At 62.4% G+C, this 16,541-nt stretch overlaps 1 protein-coding gene across 1 annotated transcript in view; it reads left to right on the top strand.

The window, feature by feature from the left end:
* Nucleotides 1–16,541, top strand: part of CACNA1S (calcium voltage-gated channel subunit alpha1 S) — a gene marked incomplete at its 3' end in the record, with an annotated part of 52,902 nt that overhangs the window by 23,878 nt on the left and 12,483 nt on the right. Inside the window, 18 exon segments of the mRNA XM_018060837.1 lie at nt 1,636–1,861; nt 2,589–2,796; nt 2,966–3,086; nt 3,395–3,509; nt 3,887–3,980; nt 4,521–4,590; nt 5,113–5,245; nt 5,822–5,951; nt 6,534–6,593; nt 8,143–8,249; nt 8,621–8,708; nt 8,968–9,075; nt 10,915–10,967; nt 11,168–11,314; nt 11,704–11,905; nt 12,234–12,392; nt 13,819–13,929; nt 14,428–14,511. Coding sequence (XP_017916326.1) covers nt 1,636–1,861; nt 2,589–2,796; nt 2,966–3,086; nt 3,395–3,509; nt 3,887–3,980; nt 4,521–4,590; nt 5,113–5,245; nt 5,822–5,951; nt 6,534–6,593; nt 8,143–8,249; nt 8,621–8,708; nt 8,968–9,075; nt 10,915–10,967; nt 11,168–11,314; nt 11,704–11,905; nt 12,234–12,392; nt 13,819–13,929; nt 14,428–14,511 — 2,216 coding nt within the window.

The raw sequence follows: 16,541 nt of genomic DNA, 5'->3' as shown, positions 1-16,541 counted from the left end.
AGGTTCTGTGAAGTCAGTTAGATGTTGACATCATTTTCTAGGAACTCTAGTGGTGGTCCTCTCTTCCTCGTGGCATTACCAGGGGAAATATTAATAACAGCAACACACTGGGGACCCGCCAGGTGCTTGCCAGGTGCCTGGGCAGATGATCACAAACACAGCTATCGGATGGACCGGTGAGCAGTAACTGAGCGCTTCACACATCCAAGTTCGTTCGAGTTCTACTCCAGACACAGCAGCCTCTCACCAAGTGTTTATAGCATACACGCTCTATGTAAGGCCAAGTAAAGACTGCAGGGGACACAGAGAAGAAAGGTCCCTCTCCCACCTTCAAGGAGCTTCCTGAGCCAAAGAAGAAGACAGACATTAATGAGTGATGTCAGGTCAAATAGGGAGGGCCCCGGCGGAGGTAAATGCAAGAGGAGGATTACAGAGGGGGGGAGGCTGGACGGGAGAAAGACACTGGTTAAAACGATGAAAAAGATGAAAGAAGGAAAACTGCCAGAACACCATCTTTTTCTGTGGGGAGGAGAAGGGAAATAATGTTTCAGATCAGACGCATGTATGCATTCTTCCATCTGTCTATCCACTCATCCACCAGTCTATCCATGCATCTGTCCATCCATCCATCCATCCATCCACCCATCCACACATCCATCCATCCATCCATCTAACCAGCCATCCATCCACTCATTGCAGCCAACATTCTTGAGAACCCCTTAAGTGTGTCAAGCATCGTTAACGCGTTGTCAATAACCAGTGTGGACAAAATGTGAACACTATCCACCAAGAGGGGTCAGAGATGAATTTGAGATCCCTGGTCTATGCAGATAAATGAATGGCAGTGCCACTTGCTGAGATGGGGAAGACAGTCAGTGACCAGGTATTTTTTTGGGGTGGGAGAGGACAGGCATCCCCATCAGCTTAATCTCGGGCATGTTGAGTTTGAGGTCCCTTTGAGACATCCCAGTGAGACGCTGAGGTGACAGACGCAAAGTAGGTCTGGGACCCAGTGGAAGGTCTGGGTTGAAAAGTCAGAGTCTGGAGCCACCGGCAGGCATGCTAATCAAGCTTGGCCTTAGAAGACATCACCAGGCCCCCAGAGGACGGTGTGTACTCACGTCTCAGCTTGAGTGCAGCACTCAGGGTGAGGTGGGGGTGCCTCTATGGAGGGGTACAGGAGAAGCTGGAGAAATCCTCGGGGGATGTGGTATCCAGGATGCAAGGGAAGTGAACGTTTTAAAAGGCAAGAGGGGACTTCTCTGGCAGCCCAGTGGGTTAGGACTCTGCCCTTCCACTGCAAGGGACATGGGTTCGACCCCTGGTTGCTGTGTTTCTGGGAGGTCAAGGAAATGGGGTTAAAATGCCTGTGGCTTGACTGCTGGAGTGAGGAGGGTGGGCCTGCCAAACGCTGTACAGTTCACCTTGTTAGAAATCTAGGCTGCGTCCCTTCAGTGGGGAAAATTCACCAGGTTTTACTGGATCTGGAGCGCAGGGAGAGGAGGATGTCCTGGAAACGCGGGGAGGGTGCCGCGTTCGAGGCCCTTGTGTCGCTAGCAGTGGGGGGTCACTGGGGGCCTAGCCCAGGCGGGATGCGCAGGGGAGTGGCGCTGAGCTGCGCGGGCCGCCCTGCAGACGTGGCCAACCGGGTGCTGCTGGCCCTGTTCACCGTGGAGATGCTGATGAAGATGTACGGGCTGGGCCTGCGCCAGTACTTCATGTCCATCTTCAACCGCTTCGACTGCTTCGTGGTGTGCAGCGGCCTCCTGGAGATCCTGCTGGTGGAGTCGGGTGCCATGACGCCCCTGGGCATCTCGGTGCTGCGCTGCATCCGTCTGCTGCGGATCTTCAAGATCACCAAGTGAGCGGCGGCGCGGTCCCGGCGCCCCGCCCCTCCAGCCGCCCCACCCTCCTGCCTCCCTGCCCCGCCCCTCTGCCTTTCCAGCGGCAGCGTGGTCCCGGCGCCCCGCCCCTCCCACCACCCCCTCACCTCCTGCCTGCCCCGCCCCTCCTGCCCTGTCGCGTCCCGCCCTTCCACCCTCCCAACCGGGGCGTGGTCCCGCCCCTCCGCCTGCCCCGCCCCTCCCGCTTGCCCCGCCCATCCGCCTGCCCCGCCCCTCCTCTCCACCTTTCCATCAGGGGGCGTGGTCCCGCCGCCCCTCCCTCCTGCCTCCCTTCCCCGCCCCTCGACCCTTCCAGCAGGGGGCGTGGTCCCACCCGCCCGCGGCCCTCCTCCGCCCCTGCACCCTTCCCCCTTCCACCTGTTTACTTACCTCTCACCAGGCCGGTTGAGGGGCATGGGAGAGAGGAAGGAAAGGGAAGCGACTGGGAGAGAGAGGAAGGAAAGGAAGCCGGGAGGGGAGGAGGAGAAGAGGGTGGTGAGAAAGGATAGCAGAGAAGGGGGCGTGGAGTGGTCGCAGGCCCTGGGTGCAGGGGAGGGGTGGGCCTCACCCCCGTGGGGTTCAGAGTCTAGTGGTGGCCCCGGAAGTCAAACAGCCACCCTACAAAGGAGAACGAGATGACACACCGGGATGGGCGCTCTGGACCCAGGCAGCCGCAGCTCAGCGCCCGGCCCGCCCATCCTCCAGGTACTGGACGTCGCTGAGCAACCTGGTGGCGTCGCTGCTCAACTCCATCCGCTCCATCGCCTCGCTGCTACTGCTGCTTTTCCTCTTCATCGTCATCTTCGCCCTGCTGGGCATGCAGCTCTTCGGGGGCAGGTACGACTTCGAGGACACCGAGGTGCGGCGCAGCAACTTCGACAGCTTCCCGCAGGCCCTCATCAGCGTCTTCCAGGTAGGCCAGAGCCGCTTGCTGCCTGGCCTGCCCGACAGGGCCTCGCCTCCTCTGCCCCCACCCACCGCCTCCAGCCGCGGACGGTTTGGGGGCGACGTTGGAAGGGGGCTCTTGGACAGCGTCGTCCCCAGGGAAGACCCTCACATCCCTCTGTTCCCCCCCACCCCAGGTGCTGACAGGCGAGGACTGGAACTCGGTGATGTACAACGGGATCATGGCCTACGGCGGCCCGTCCTACCCCGGGGTGCTCGTCTGCATCTACTTCATCATCCTGTTTGTCTGCGGCAACTGTATCCCCTGGGGTGCAGGGCTCAGAAGAGAGCCCGGAGTGGGGAGGAGCCGGGAGACGGGCTGGGACTGGGGGTCCAGGTGCCCGGGCCCTCTGTGGGAGGTGGGGAGCGCCCAGGATCCGGAGCGGGGGAGGAGACACAGCAGGTGCCATGTGGGGACAGCGGTAGGGCAGCTCCTTCCAGCAGGAGGTTAAGGGCCCTCAGGGTGACTGGTGACAGCAGGGAGGAGTCAGTCCCCGAAAGCCCGGAGCACTGGGGCAGGCAGGTTCTGCCGAGCCCAGCACCCCGGCTCCTTAGCGGCGCCCCAGACATCCTGCTCAACGTCTTCCTGGCCATCGCTGTGGACAACCTGGCAGAGGCCGAGAGCCTGACTTCCGCCCAGAAGGCCAAGGCTGAGGAGCGGAGACGCAGGAAGATGTCCAAGTGAGTGGGTGACCCAGTGAGAGGGACCTGCGAGAGGGGAGGAGGGAGGGCGCCCTGCACAGGAGAGCTGAGCCGTCCTGGACCAAACCGCGCTCCTGTGCTGTGAACCCAGACAGTGCCACCCCAGACGGCGCCACGGCCGCCCCCCACCAGCCAGCAGGCCCTGGGGTGGCTGACACCGAGGCTTCCGGCGCTGCTCACTCATCACAGGCACTCGGCCCCTGCTGCTCCTGCCCCCACGGAGCGCCCCCCACCTTGAGCCCTGGGTGGGGTCGGGGTGGGGGCGCCCTCAGGCTGATCAGACCCCAAAAGGTGGAGGTTCTCTTCCATGGAGGAGCGGGGCCTCCATTTTGGGTTTGCTTGGTTTTCTAACTCAGGGGTCTCCCAGACAAGTCGGAGGAGGAGAAGGCGACGGTGGCCAAGAAGCTGGAGCAGAAACCCAAGGGGGAGGGCATCCCCACCACCGCCAAGGTGAGCCCGTCAGCCCGTGGGGTGCTCTCAGGGGCCGCGGGGAGGGGCCTCTGAAAGTCCCCCTTTCGCCCGTGCCTTAGAGTGGGTGCTGCGGGAAGGGGGCTGTCTGCCTGGGCACCAGCCAGGCGAGGGCAGAGGGCGCACATACCCCAACCGAGGAAGCAGACTTCCCCTGTATCGTGCCCCTTGCCCATCTGATACTCTGCTCCACGGAGCAGTGCAGACCAGCTTCCAGCCCTGCCATTCTGTCCTGGCCTGGGGGCTGAGGAAGTAGAGTTCAGAGGAGCAGGAGGTGGGGGGTCCTGGCCTGGGGACTCCTGTGTCTTCTGAGAACTAAGCGCGGGGTACGGCGCTCAGGCTCAGACAGGCGAGGGTCCCGGTGGCTTTCTGGGCCTGGCTTCCCTTTTGTGAGATGGGAAGGACCCTGACACCAGCACCCCCAGGCCGTAGGGAGGCTCAGGTGAGCTCACACCTGCACGCCCTCTGGCCGGTGGGGGCCCACAGCCCTGGTTTTCGTCTTCCTCATGTTCCTCCCTCCAGCTGAAGATCGACGAGTTTGAATCCAACGTCAACGAGGTGAAGGACCCCTACCCCTCGGCCGACTTCCCAGGTGAGGGTCCTGAGACCGAGGGCGGGGTGTGCAGGGTGGCTCCTCCTGCTGGCTGTTCCCCCGCCCGAACGAGGACTTGTGGAACCCGACCCCAGAAGAGAGAAGTTCCGAGTCCATTTATCTCAACAGGACTCCTGCCCTCATCAACGGCACGAGGTGGGGGCCTGCCTGGCAGGCAAGTCAGGGCAGAGCCGAGCCCAGCACTGCGGTCGCTTGCAGAGCAGGGCCCCCTGCACCCCCAGCTTGTGAGCCACCCCAGGTGGTGCCTCTAGCCCCGAGACAGGAGCTGCAGCAGCAAGGCTCTGGGACCTTGCTCCTGCCCCACTTCCGGAAGGTCCTGAGGCCGACAGCTCTCAGGCCAGCGTGCTGTGGGGAAGGGAGATGCCCAGCTGGACCCTGCCGGCCCCCCATGCTGCATGGCACTCCCTGGCTGCTGAGGGGTCACGGTTGGGTTCAGAGCACAGGAGCCAAGGGAATAGCGAAGCATCGAAAGACACCCCAGCCTCTCTCCCCTCCCCACAGGGGACGACGAGGAAGACGAGCCCGAGGTCCCAATAAGCCCCCGGCCCCGTCCGCTGGCTGAGCTGCAGCTGAAGGAGAAGGCAGTGCCCATTCCAGAAGCCAGTGCCTTCTTCATCTTCAGCCCCACCAACAAGTGGGTGGCCCCTCGGCAGTGGGGCAGGGTGGTGCTGGGGTCTCAGAGAGAAGGCTGCTTCCTGCTCCGAAAAGACAGCCTTCTCCCAACTCTCTGGGCCTACAGTTACACTGTGAGAAAGGCATTCCTTTAACTTCAGATCTTTTGCCCCATTTAAAGTGCCAGCATCCCCAGGAGACATATATTTTAAGCCTCACGCATTACGTACATCCGAGTGGGACTGGATATGTTGGTTCCTTCCTGAGAGCAGAGTGGGGCTGTAGTTCTCACGGGCTTCAGTCTGACACCTTTAGATAACAGACCACAGTTCCCCTGGAGTTTCAGCGGTCAGCCTCAGGACCCAAGACTGGACAGCAGCCGGCCCCGTGTTTTGATGGGAGCCGTGGGATGGGCGGAGTGTTGGGGGAGGGCTTGTTGAGGGATGGGATGGGGCTGCATAGCAACAGAAGGGCACGGGGCCCGGCAAGTCCAGCAGAGACCACCTGGATGCAGGCTGACCTTCTCCACTGACCAGGGCGGAGGCTGCTGGGGCCCAAGGCCCCGCTCAGAGCCTCCTGGCCCCCCGCCCGCCCGCAGGATCCGCGTCCTGTGCCACCGCATCGTCAACGCCACATGGTTCACCAACTTCATCCTGCTCTTCATCCTGCTCAGCAGCGCAGCCCTGGCAGCCGAGGACCCCCTCCGGGCTGAGTCCGTGAGGAACCAGGTGACGGCAGCCAACTCAGCGCCCCCCACTCCAGGCCTCAGGCACCCACACCTCACCCTGAGGCCCCCCACCTAGCAGTATCAACTATGTGGCCCCCAGCATCACAGTTGCTTAGAGTTTAAGTCCCCAGAGGGCCAAAGCTGCCCGACTCACTCCTTCTGGACAGTGTGGTCACAGCATGCGCCCTAGAGAGGCTCTGGGTGCTGGGTTTTAGCAGTGATGATGGTAGGGATGGTGGTGGTCTTGACGGTGATGGTAGTGTGGTGATGGTGGTGGTGTTGGGGGGATGGTGGTAGTGGGGTGGGGGTGGTCTTGACGGTGATGGTGGTATGATGGTGGTGATGGTGGTGATGGGGGGGTGGTGGTGGGGGGTGGGAGAGGATGGGGGTGGTGGGGGCTGGTGATGGGGGATAGTGGGGGGGATGGTGGGGTGGGGGTGCTCTTGGTGGTGGGGGGAATGGTGTTGGGGGATGGTGGTAGTGGGGTGGGGGTGGTCTTGACGGTGACGGTGGTGTGGTGATGAAGGTAACGATGCCGGCCCTGCCCTGCTCCTTCTCTCACTGACCCCTGCCCTGCCACCAGATCCTCGGGTATTTTGACATCGGGTTCACCTCTGTCTTCACTGTGGAGATTGTCCTCAAGGTGAGCGAAGGCCATGAGACCACACCACGGGTCGGCTGGGGTCCCCGCTCACACAGGCTGTGCCCCCTCGGGGGCTGGGCTGCAGGGAGGAGGGGCAAGCTGGAAGGAGGTGGAGAGCATCAGGGACAGGCTCTCAGGACCCAGGGGGCCGGGTGGTCTCAGAGCTGGCATGAGCGAGGGAGCAGGCAGGGGGGTGCAGGCCTGGGGTATGGTCAGTGGGCAGCCCGTGCACCTCTCAGCAGAGTGCCCTGCGTGTCTGTGAAGACTTGGGCACCTTCTTCCACCATCCAGGCTCGGCTCACCTAAGTGCGGATGGGGAGCAGCGATCTGTTCCCAGACCTTTGTTGTCAGTGACTGAAAGGGCTCCCCCAGGGTCCCAGAGAAGGCTGTTGCCCTGGGCGGGGTTTTTGGCAGCCTTGCCCTCTCACGTCCCCCGCCCCGTGCCCCCACATCCATAGCACACCGCTGCCCTCCTGTTCTCACAGCGGACACACTGGGTTCACACTATCATGGTGGGGGTCTGGGGGCAGAGGTTGAGCTGTGCAAGGGGAGCAGGCCCAGAGCCGGCTGCAGTATGAAGGGAGGACAGTCCCTTCATTCAGAGGCCTATTTATTGAAGAAATTGATCAGAGGGAAATGGTAGCTCCTTGGGGTCCAGGAGGACTTCTTGGAGGTGGTGACGTTACAGTTAGGCCTTGAGATTGGACAGGACTTCATCAGAGAGAGAGTAGGGCAATCCAGGACGAAACAGTGACTGATGCATTGTACAGAGATGTTTGAAATGTGCCCAGAGAGGAGAAAGTGGCCCCTCTGGGCTGGGATACAGCACGTTTGAGGTGGGGGGTGGCGCCGGGCAAGGTCTTCAGGCTTGACGGGCTGTTGAGTCTGACCCAACCACGCCTAGGACACTTTCCAGGGAGGAAGAGGAGGAGAGAGGAGGAGGAAGAAAAGGAGGGAGGAAGAGGAAGAGGAGGAGGGAGAGGAGGGGGAATTGTGTCTGCAGGGCAGAGGGCAGGCCTCGCTGCCCAAGAGAGATCCCTGCGCTCCCAGAACCGGGCGCTGAGGATGGGGCAGCGCCCTGAGGACTCAGCCGGGAGTGTCCCCAGGTGCCCTCACCAGGGGAAGTGTCCCCAGGTTCCACCCCCACCAGGGGGGGAGTGTCTCCAGGCTCCGCCCCGACTAGGGGGAGTGTGCCCAGGCTCCACCCACTAGGGGCTGTATCATCAGGCTCCACCCTACCTGGGAGGAGTGTCCCAGGCTCCACCCACCAGGGGTGTGTCCCCAGGCTCCACCCCCACCAGGAGGTGTGTCCCCGGGCTCCACCCCACCAGGGGGCATTCCCAATGCTCCACCCACTGGGGGCGTATCTCCAGATCCACTCACCGGGGATGTGTCCCCAGGCTCCACCCACCAGGGGCATGCCCCAGGACTCCACCCCACCAGGGGGCGTGCCCAATGCTCCACCCACCGGGGGTGTGTCCCCAGGCTCCACCCACCGGGGATGTGTCCCCAGCCCCCCTCGCCCCCCAGCACGCCGCCTCTCCCCTAGATGACCACCTACGGGGCCTTCCTGCACAAGGGCTCTTTCTGCCGCAACTACTTCAACATTCTGGACCTGGTGGTGGTGGCCGTGTCCCTCATCTCCATGGGACTCGAGTGAGTGGGGCAGCCGCCCGTGCGGGTTGGTGGGCCCCGAGCTGCCTGGGGATGGCGTTCAGGGTCCCTTGGGCTGGCACCAAGTGGTCTGAGTGACAAGGTTCGGCAGGCAGAGTGTGTGTGGGAGACCAGGAGGGCATGTGGAGAGAGGGCGGTCGCCCCCAGCCCCGTGGGGAACACGGCCCTGGTGCCCGGGGAGCTTCTGTCTGACGGAGGGGCAGGTCTGTGGGCCGCCCCGGAGGAAGGCAGCCCAGGGCAGGAGGCTCCTCTGTCCCAGGGCGGGACACACGCAGCCTCAGGGGGAGGGCCGGGCGGATAGGCGGGGGTGCAGAGAGCTGGGGGCAGGGGGAGGCTGAGCAGGCCGCCCCCAGGTCCAGTGCCATCTCTGTGGTGAAGATCCTGAGGGTCCTGAGGGTGCTCCGACCGCTCCGGGCCATCAACAGAGCCAAAGGCCTGAAGGTGAGAGGGGCGCAGAGGGACCCTCGGGGGAAGGGGTCTCCAAGCCTGACTCCAGACTTGGCCCAGACAGCACCGGCTCGGCCCGCCCCCTTTTCGCAGCGGGGATGGGGATGCACCTGGGCAGCTCTGTCCCGTGAGCCCCTTCTGTCCTCGACAAGCTGGGAGGCAGTGAGGCTTGCACTCGAGGCCGCTGGGCTGGGCTGGGCTGGGCTGGGCGGCGAGAAGGGGCAGGTGCCGACCGGGGCCCCCATCCTTGCAGCACGTGGTGCAGTGTGTGTTCGTGGCCATCCGCACCATCGGGAACATCGTCCTGGTCACCACCCTCCTGCAGTTCATGTTCGCCTGCATCGGCGTCCAGCTCTTCAAGGTGAGCCCCGCCGGCCCCCCGCCTAGCGCTGGTTGGCCCACGTCCCCTCCAAGCAAAGGGAGGCCGGCTGTGAGGGCGGGTGTCCTGAATGCATGGGTGTAAGGCACGCTGTCAGGAGCCTGAGTGTGGACCCTCAGGGGTGGCCCCCCGCTGTCTCACTGGCTCTCTGGATCGAGGCTCCGGTCTGCCGGCCCGAGCAGCATCCTCCCTGCTGTCGTCCCCTCCACCCTCGGGGACAGGGCTGGCCCTAACCCTCACCCACCCCGCCTCTGCAACCTGAGTGCCCGCCAGTATGTCCACCGGGAGCTTCTGCAGGGCGGGGGTGGGGGTCTGCTGTGTCCCGTCTGGGAGCTGCCCCCTCCAGTTCTGTTTCCTGGGGGGACTCAGCCATTCACTCCCGTCTGGGACTCAGCCAGCCCTGCAGTCCGGCTTCCTTTCCAGAGCTGGCCGCTGGACGCCTCTGGCTTTTAGACTGCGTGCGGGACGCAGACACAACCCCGAGGACACATCCGCATTCACGGCCTTCCGGGTCCTTCCAGAACCCTCTGCTCCCGCCCCCAAAGCTCCATCTTTCCAATCACGATTATGTAACCTCAGTCACTCTTAGACATGCAATAGTTTCATCTCACAATCCTTCATTCATTCAACTAACATTTCGAGGGCAATTTCTCTGCGTCCAGGTCTCTGCTAGGGCTTGAGAGGGCCACGCAGCAAACCCCACCAGGTCGTCCCTGCGGGCAGGGGCAGGCTTTGGGGAGAGCTGTCAGGGTGGGGCTCCCGGAGGACGTTTAGGGGCCGGGTCCTGTGGGTTTCTGTCCTGGTGCGGTGGGACTAACAGCTTAGTCTCAAAACAGTGCTCAGAGCGGGCTGCGTGCGGCCCATCCCCCAGCTCCAGCCAGGCTGCCCCACCCTTCTGCCCAGCATTGCCCTCTGCAGCCTGGGGACCCTGGCACCCCTGAGGGCAGGGTCTCAATGTGACCAACTCATTCTCACCTTGGCACCATCTGGGCTGCCACATAGGAGCCCCCCTGACTCGCTCCCCAGGGAACGAGGAGCAGCTGCCCTTCCACCCTCCACCCGCTCTGTGCCTTAGTCTCTTATCAAGAGCCCCAGTTCCCGCTCGCCCACATACGTTCACTTTCTGCTCCGAGACATCAGGGCAGGTGGTGACAGGGATGGGTGTGGCCTTCAGCTTGTCCTGTGTGCCTGGGGAGGCAGTTCCCTCTCCTGGCCCTCAAGGGACCTGGACCAGTATCTGCGGGTTCAAATTTAATTTAGCTACAGGCAGACTGGCAATCACTTCCTTTTGCCCAAATGAAACCTTCCGTGGGCACCCAGTGTGTGAGGTAGATCAGAGAAGAAGCTGCTCAGGCTTAAATCCGCAGAGGGGCTCACAGAGCCCACCCACTGAGCCCTGGGGTTGGGTGTGCCAGGACCCCCGGGCCATGTGGAGATAAGAGGTTTCATCCGTCCCAGCTGGGCTCTGTCCCAGAGCCTGAGCTGGGGGTGAGGGGGGTGGGGTGGGACGTGGGGAGGCAGGGCACCCTGGTCCTTGCTCTGTGACAGGGAGACCCAGCAGAGGGGCAGGGGCTATGCCCGTGCTTCCCTTCCCCAGGCCGGCCTGGGCGCCAGCAGTGCCATCACGCGGGAGCCGGTGCCCAGCCTCGCTGCTGTCTGCCCGGCGGGGAGCAGGGTGTGCCAGACAGTCCTGGGCCCTGCCCCACGGCCAGGCCGCCCTGCAGAGGAAGACCCAGACCCTGCCCTCCTTCCTCCCTGCCACCCCATTTTTCCACCCTGTTTCCATGACAACGTGTCTCCCTCCTTCTCTCTGGGACGCAGGGGAAGTTCTTCAGCTGCAACGACTTGTCCAAGATGACGGAGGAGGAGTGCAGGTGTGCAGGGGGCCCTCATGCGGGGCAGGACGGCCCTCCGCTGGGGAACTGGGGAACCTGAGCTCCTCGGGCTCACAGAGGCCCTTCCTCGGGTGACCTTGGGGAGGGTTCCAGGTCCGGAGCACACTCACTGCCCAGGGCTGGGAGGACGTGGGGAGGGGCCCCGCGTGCAGTGTGGTGACCTGGCCCCCCGACCCCAGGGGCTACTACTACGTGTACAAAGATGGAGACCCCACGCAGATAGAGGTGCGTCCCCGCCAGTGGGTGCACAACGCCTTCCACTTCGACAACGTGCTTTCAGCCATGATGTCCCTCTTCACTGTGTCCACCTTCGAGGGATGGCCTGAGTGAGTGAGCGGGGACCCCGGAGACACAGCCATGCCCGGGGGAGGCCCGGGAACCACCTGGCGGGCATGCCAGGGGCTCTCGCAGTGTGTGTGTGGGATGGGGTGCTGGCGGCTCACACCAGGGACAGCCTGACTGGGGTTGCGTGGGCCTGGGCCTCCCTGGCCACAGGGGCACCCCCCCGAGTGACTGGGGGACACAGCACCCCGTGTGGGACGGGAGGCAGGCCCCTTCCCCAACCTGCCCAGCCTTTCCGGGCAGGGTCCTAACTCCTCCACAGGTGACTGTCCAGGCGGCCCCCCACGGCTGGTGGGTCGGGGCCCGCCCTTCCCAGCCAGGCTCAGCCTCAGCCTAGCCCGCCCAGCCCACCTCTGTCCTCTGCCCACTCCAGGCTGCTGTACAAGGCCATCGACTCGCACGAGGAGGACAAGGGCCCCGTGTACAACCACCGCGTGGAGATGGCCGTCTTTTTCATCGTCTACATCATCCTCATTGCCTTCTTCATGATGAACATCTTCGTGGGCTTCGTCATTGTCACCTTCCAGGAGCAGGGCGAGACCGAGTACAAGAACTGTGAGCTGGATAAGAACCAGGTGCTGGGCCCCTGCAGCCGGCATGAGGCTCGGGCCAGGGAAAGGGCCCTGGGGTGGGGGTGACCCACGACCCTCCTCCAGCCCATCTCCCACCTGAAGCAGCACTCGGTGGTCGGGTGGGGCCCCCTGTGGACCTGTCGTGATGCCCAGAGCCCCTAGAAACTGGCATTGTTGGCTCCAGAGGGACCACAGCCTGGGGGGCACCCTTCCCTGAACAGCCCGGCAGAGGCCACAGCCGCGCTTGGTCTGCCGAGGGCAGGACCCTCCAGCCCGGGGCGGGGGCGGGGACGGGGCCCCGGCACTCACGTGCCCGGCGCTGCCGTCTCAGCGCCAGTGCGTGCAGTACGCCCTGAAGGCCCGGCCGCTGAGGTGCTACATCCCCAAGAACCCCTACCAGTACCGGGTGTGGTACGTCGTCACCTCCTCCTACTTCGAGTACCTGATGTTCGCCCTCATCATGCTCAACACCATATGCTTGGGCATGCAGGTGAGGCCGCTGGGACAGGGCCCCCGGGACCAGGGCCCCCAGGACCAGGGCCTCCGGGACCAGGGCCCCCAGGACCAGGGCCTGAGCAGCCCAGCGGAGGGGCCCCAGGCTGGATAGCCACTCCGTGCCAGCCGTTGTGCTGAGGTGCCCCGCGGGGCAGAGAGGGGAGTGGGCCGCAGGCCCGGGTGCCAGGCACGCGGCAGTGCATGAAGGCGGTGATTCAGGCACACACGGGGCCGCAGCCACTCTGGGAAGGGGGCGGCTGCTCGGGGTGGGCCCTGTGAGAAGCCCAAAGGGCCTTCTCTGTCTTCCTTCTGCTGCTGTGCTTCTGGGTGGTGGAGATGGTTGGCATGTTGGCTCCAGTCCCAAGAAAAGTGGGTTTAATATTTACAGCACAGGTGTCTGAGGGGACAAGCGCACTCGGTAGGCGGGTCACAGTCAGCAGCATCACTGCACACTCAGTCCCTCAGGCGTGTCCGACTCTTTGAGGACCCCGTGGACTGTAGCCCACCAGGCTTCTCTGTCCATGGGATTTCTCAGGCAAGAGTACTAGAGTGGGTTGCCATTTCCTTCTCCAGGGGATCTTCCCCTCCCAGGGGTCGAACCTGTGTCTCCTGCATTGGCAGGCGGGTTCTTTACCGCTGAGCCACCAGGGAAGCTCCTCAAGCAGCATGGTTATGAAGCCTTAATTATCTGATCCCTTATGCCCAGGAATCAATAGAATCGCACAGCAAGGCCCCTGGCCCAGGAGTCACACACACTCCCCAGGACCACAGGCTGTCGCGTGGGGTGGGTCTGGAAAGGGAGTCCCGAGCTGGGGGTCCAGAGTGGAGGGGCCGGGCTCACATGGGGGCCCGAGGCAGGAACAGGGGTCCGGCAGTCCAGCCAGGACGGGTAGGGCTGGGGTGGGGGCAGTGCCAGAGCCTCTGCTGCCTGGGAAGGTCTCGGGGAAGAAGTGGGCTTCTGTCAACTTTATTTTTAAAAGAATGAGAGAGACTCCTGGGAAATGCTGGAGGACACAGATCTCAGGAGGGTCATAGGGGACACTCGAGGGGGCTGCGGGTGCTGCTCTGGGCTGCCGCCATGTCCCGGGGGGGCAGCCGGCAGGCACAGGTGACCTAGAACCAGGGGGCTTTTCTCCTGGTCCTGCACCTAGGCGGCTCCAGGAAGCTGGCCACAGAGCTCCCCTGCTGGCCTCCCAGAACAGATGTGTGTGGGTAACCTGCTCATGGGACCAGGGCTGGGCCACCCTCTCCTCCCCTCACAGTCCTTCCGGGGAGAGGGCGTGGCCATGAGGCCCAGTAGGATTCTGGACGTGGCCAGAGCAGGCTCCGGGTTCTCTGAGACCAAGGAAAGCAGGGCAGGGGCTAGGGAAGAAGGCGGGGCTCTGCGGGAGCCGCCCAGCCCCTCGCTGTGCCCCCCGCAGCACTACAACCAGTCGGAGCAAATGAACCACATCTCTGACATTCTCAACGTGGCCTTCACCATCATCTTCACGCTGGAGATGGTCCTCAAGCTCATGGCGTTCAAGGCCAGGGTGAGTCCTGGGCTCGGGGGAGAGGCGAGCGCGTGTGGCCACGGGGCGACCTTCCCACGGAGCCCCCCACGGCCTCGTCCTCCCGGGCAGCCCTCGGGCACTCAGAGCCGGCCGCACAGTTCTGGCCGCAGGAGTGGACAGTATGTGCCGGTGCCCCTTTGGTCCCTGAGCGTTTGAGCGGCAGCCCCGGGGCCAGGGAGTGTCCTGGTCCCCAAGTCCACACTACCCACCCCACCCGGTCAGGTCTGCCCGCAAGCCCCAGACTGGGTTTCAGGGGGCCGGGCGGGGGAAGACTCCCTGTGTGGACGGGACCCCGATCCTGAGTCTCCCAGGCACGCTGCCTTCCTGTTGGACGACTTTATGGTCTGGAGGGAAGGGAGCAGAGGAGGGGCCCTGGAGCACCCCCGGGAAGTGGCATCGTGCCCCCCTGAGCAGTTCTGCAACAGGGGCCGCCGAGCTCCTTCCTTCCACAGCTCACCCTGGGACCCCCTCCCCCAGGGCTATTTTGGGGACCCCTGGAACGTGTTTGACTTCCTGATTGTGATCGGCAGCATCATTGACGTCATCCTCAGTGAGATTGATGTGAGTACCGGGCGGGCGGAGCCATCGCTGGGGCGGGGCTGAGGCCACAGACCCTTGTGGGGGACCCACCGGTGTGCAGCCCAGCACCCCAGACCACAGACCCTGCAGAGCACACACCTGAGTCCAGGCACAGTGAGGGTGCCCGGCGGCCCACAGCAAGCGCCACAGTGGGCAGGAGCCGTCCTCTCCGGGTGGGGTGGTCAGGGAAGGCTGCATGGAGGTGGCGCCATGTGAAGGGACCTTCAGGAAAGGGAGGTGGGGAGGGGACAAGCCATACCAGCAGGGTGGCTGCGGGAAGCAGATGAGTAAACAGAAGGTCCAGGGCGTGGAGAGCTCAGCTCAGCAGAAGCAGGCCGGAGTGCGGGGCTGGGGGAGCTGCTGGAGAGGCAAGTGGGGGCTCGAACCTTGTGTCGCCCGCAGTGGGGGGTCACGGGGGGTCTCTGAACAGGGCAGTGGAAGGATCAAAGCTGCACTTCTAAAAAGTGAATCTGGAGGTGAGACGACTGAAAGCAGGTGCCCAGTTAGGGAGGCGGCCATCGCCTCCTCAGATACTTTCCTCGGGCCCCCATGTGGGCTGGAGATACAGCAATGAGCAGGGGCACCCGGGGAGACGGGCAGTGAAAACCAACCCACCACGTGGCAGGCGTGGCCAGTGAAGGGGTGGGAGGTGGCATCGGCTGGCCCCAGTCCAGCCCTGCAGGAGGCATGCGTGCAGGGTGGGGGCCAGAGCACGGCCCCTCAGCAGGGGGAGCTAGGAGGGGGTGGGCTGAGGGCCAGCGGGAGGCCTGGTGGCAGGGCTGGGGAGTGGGGAGCTGAGCTCAGAAACAGGGCAGGGGCTGGACCACATCCTTTCTTCAGTCAGTCACTCAGTCGTGTCCAATTCTTTGTGACCCCATGGACTGCAGCACGCCCGGCCTCCCCATCCTTCACTGTCTCCCAGAGCTTGCCCAAGTTCATGTTCATTGAGTCAGTGATGCCATCCAACCATCTCATCCTCTGTCGTCCCCTTCTTCTCCTGCCTTCAGTCTTTGTCAGCATCAGGGTCTTTTCCAATGAGTCAGCTCTTTTCGTCAGGTAGCCAAGTATTGGAGTTTCAGCTTCAACATCAGTCCTTCCAGTGAACACCCAGGACTGACCTCCTTTAGGAGAGACTAGTTGGATCTCCTTGCATTCCAAGGGACTCTCAAGAGTCTTCTCCAACACCACAGTTCAAAAGCATCAATTCTTCAGTGCTCAGCTTTCCTTATAGTCCAACTCTCACATCCATACATGACCACTGAAAAAACCATAGCCTTGACTAGACGGACCTTTGTTGACAGAGTAATGTCTTTGCTTTTTAATATGCTGTCTAGGTTGGTCCTAACTTTCCTTCCAAGGAGCACGCTTCTTTGAATTTCATGGCTGCAATCACCATCTGCAGTGATTTTGGAGCCCAAGAAAATAAAATCAGTCACTGTTTCCATTGTTTCCCCCATCTATTTGCCATGAAGTGATGGGACCGGATGCCATGATCTTCATTTTTTGAATGTTGAGCTTTAAGCCAACTTTTTCACTCTCCTCTTTCACTTTCATCAAGAGGCTCTTTAGTTCCTCTTCACTTTCTGCATAAGGATGGTGTCATCGGCATATGTGAGGTTATTGATATTTTTCCCGGCAATCTTGATTCCAGCTTGTGCTTCATCCAGCCTGGCATTTCGCATGATGTACTCTGCATGTAAGTTAAATAAGCAGGGTGACAATGTACAGCCTTGAGGGACTCCTTTCCCGATTTGGAACCAGTCTGTTGTTGTGTGTCTGGTTCTAACTGTTGTTTCTTGACCTGCATACAGATTTCTCAGGTAAGGTGGTTTGGTATTCCCATTTCTTGAAGAATTTTCCACAGTTTGTTAATTAGTTCTTTGTTAGAGTCCGAGATTTTGTTCTGGGGGGATGAGAGCCCCTGGAGGCGCTCACACCTGGTCTGACTCTGCTTCTCGGAGGCCCCTCTGGGTGCTGCACTGACGGCAAGCTGCAGGGGACACTCGGGGTCA

This window comes from Capra hircus, chromosome 16 (assembly GCF_001704415.2).
Source record: "Capra hircus breed San Clemente chromosome 16, ASM170441v1, whole genome shotgun sequence".
Lineage (NCBI taxonomy): Eukaryota > Metazoa > Chordata > Mammalia > Artiodactyla > Bovidae > Capra > Capra hircus.
Note: the sequence above shows the minus strand (reverse complement) of the source record. Positions and strands in the feature narration are given on the sequence as shown.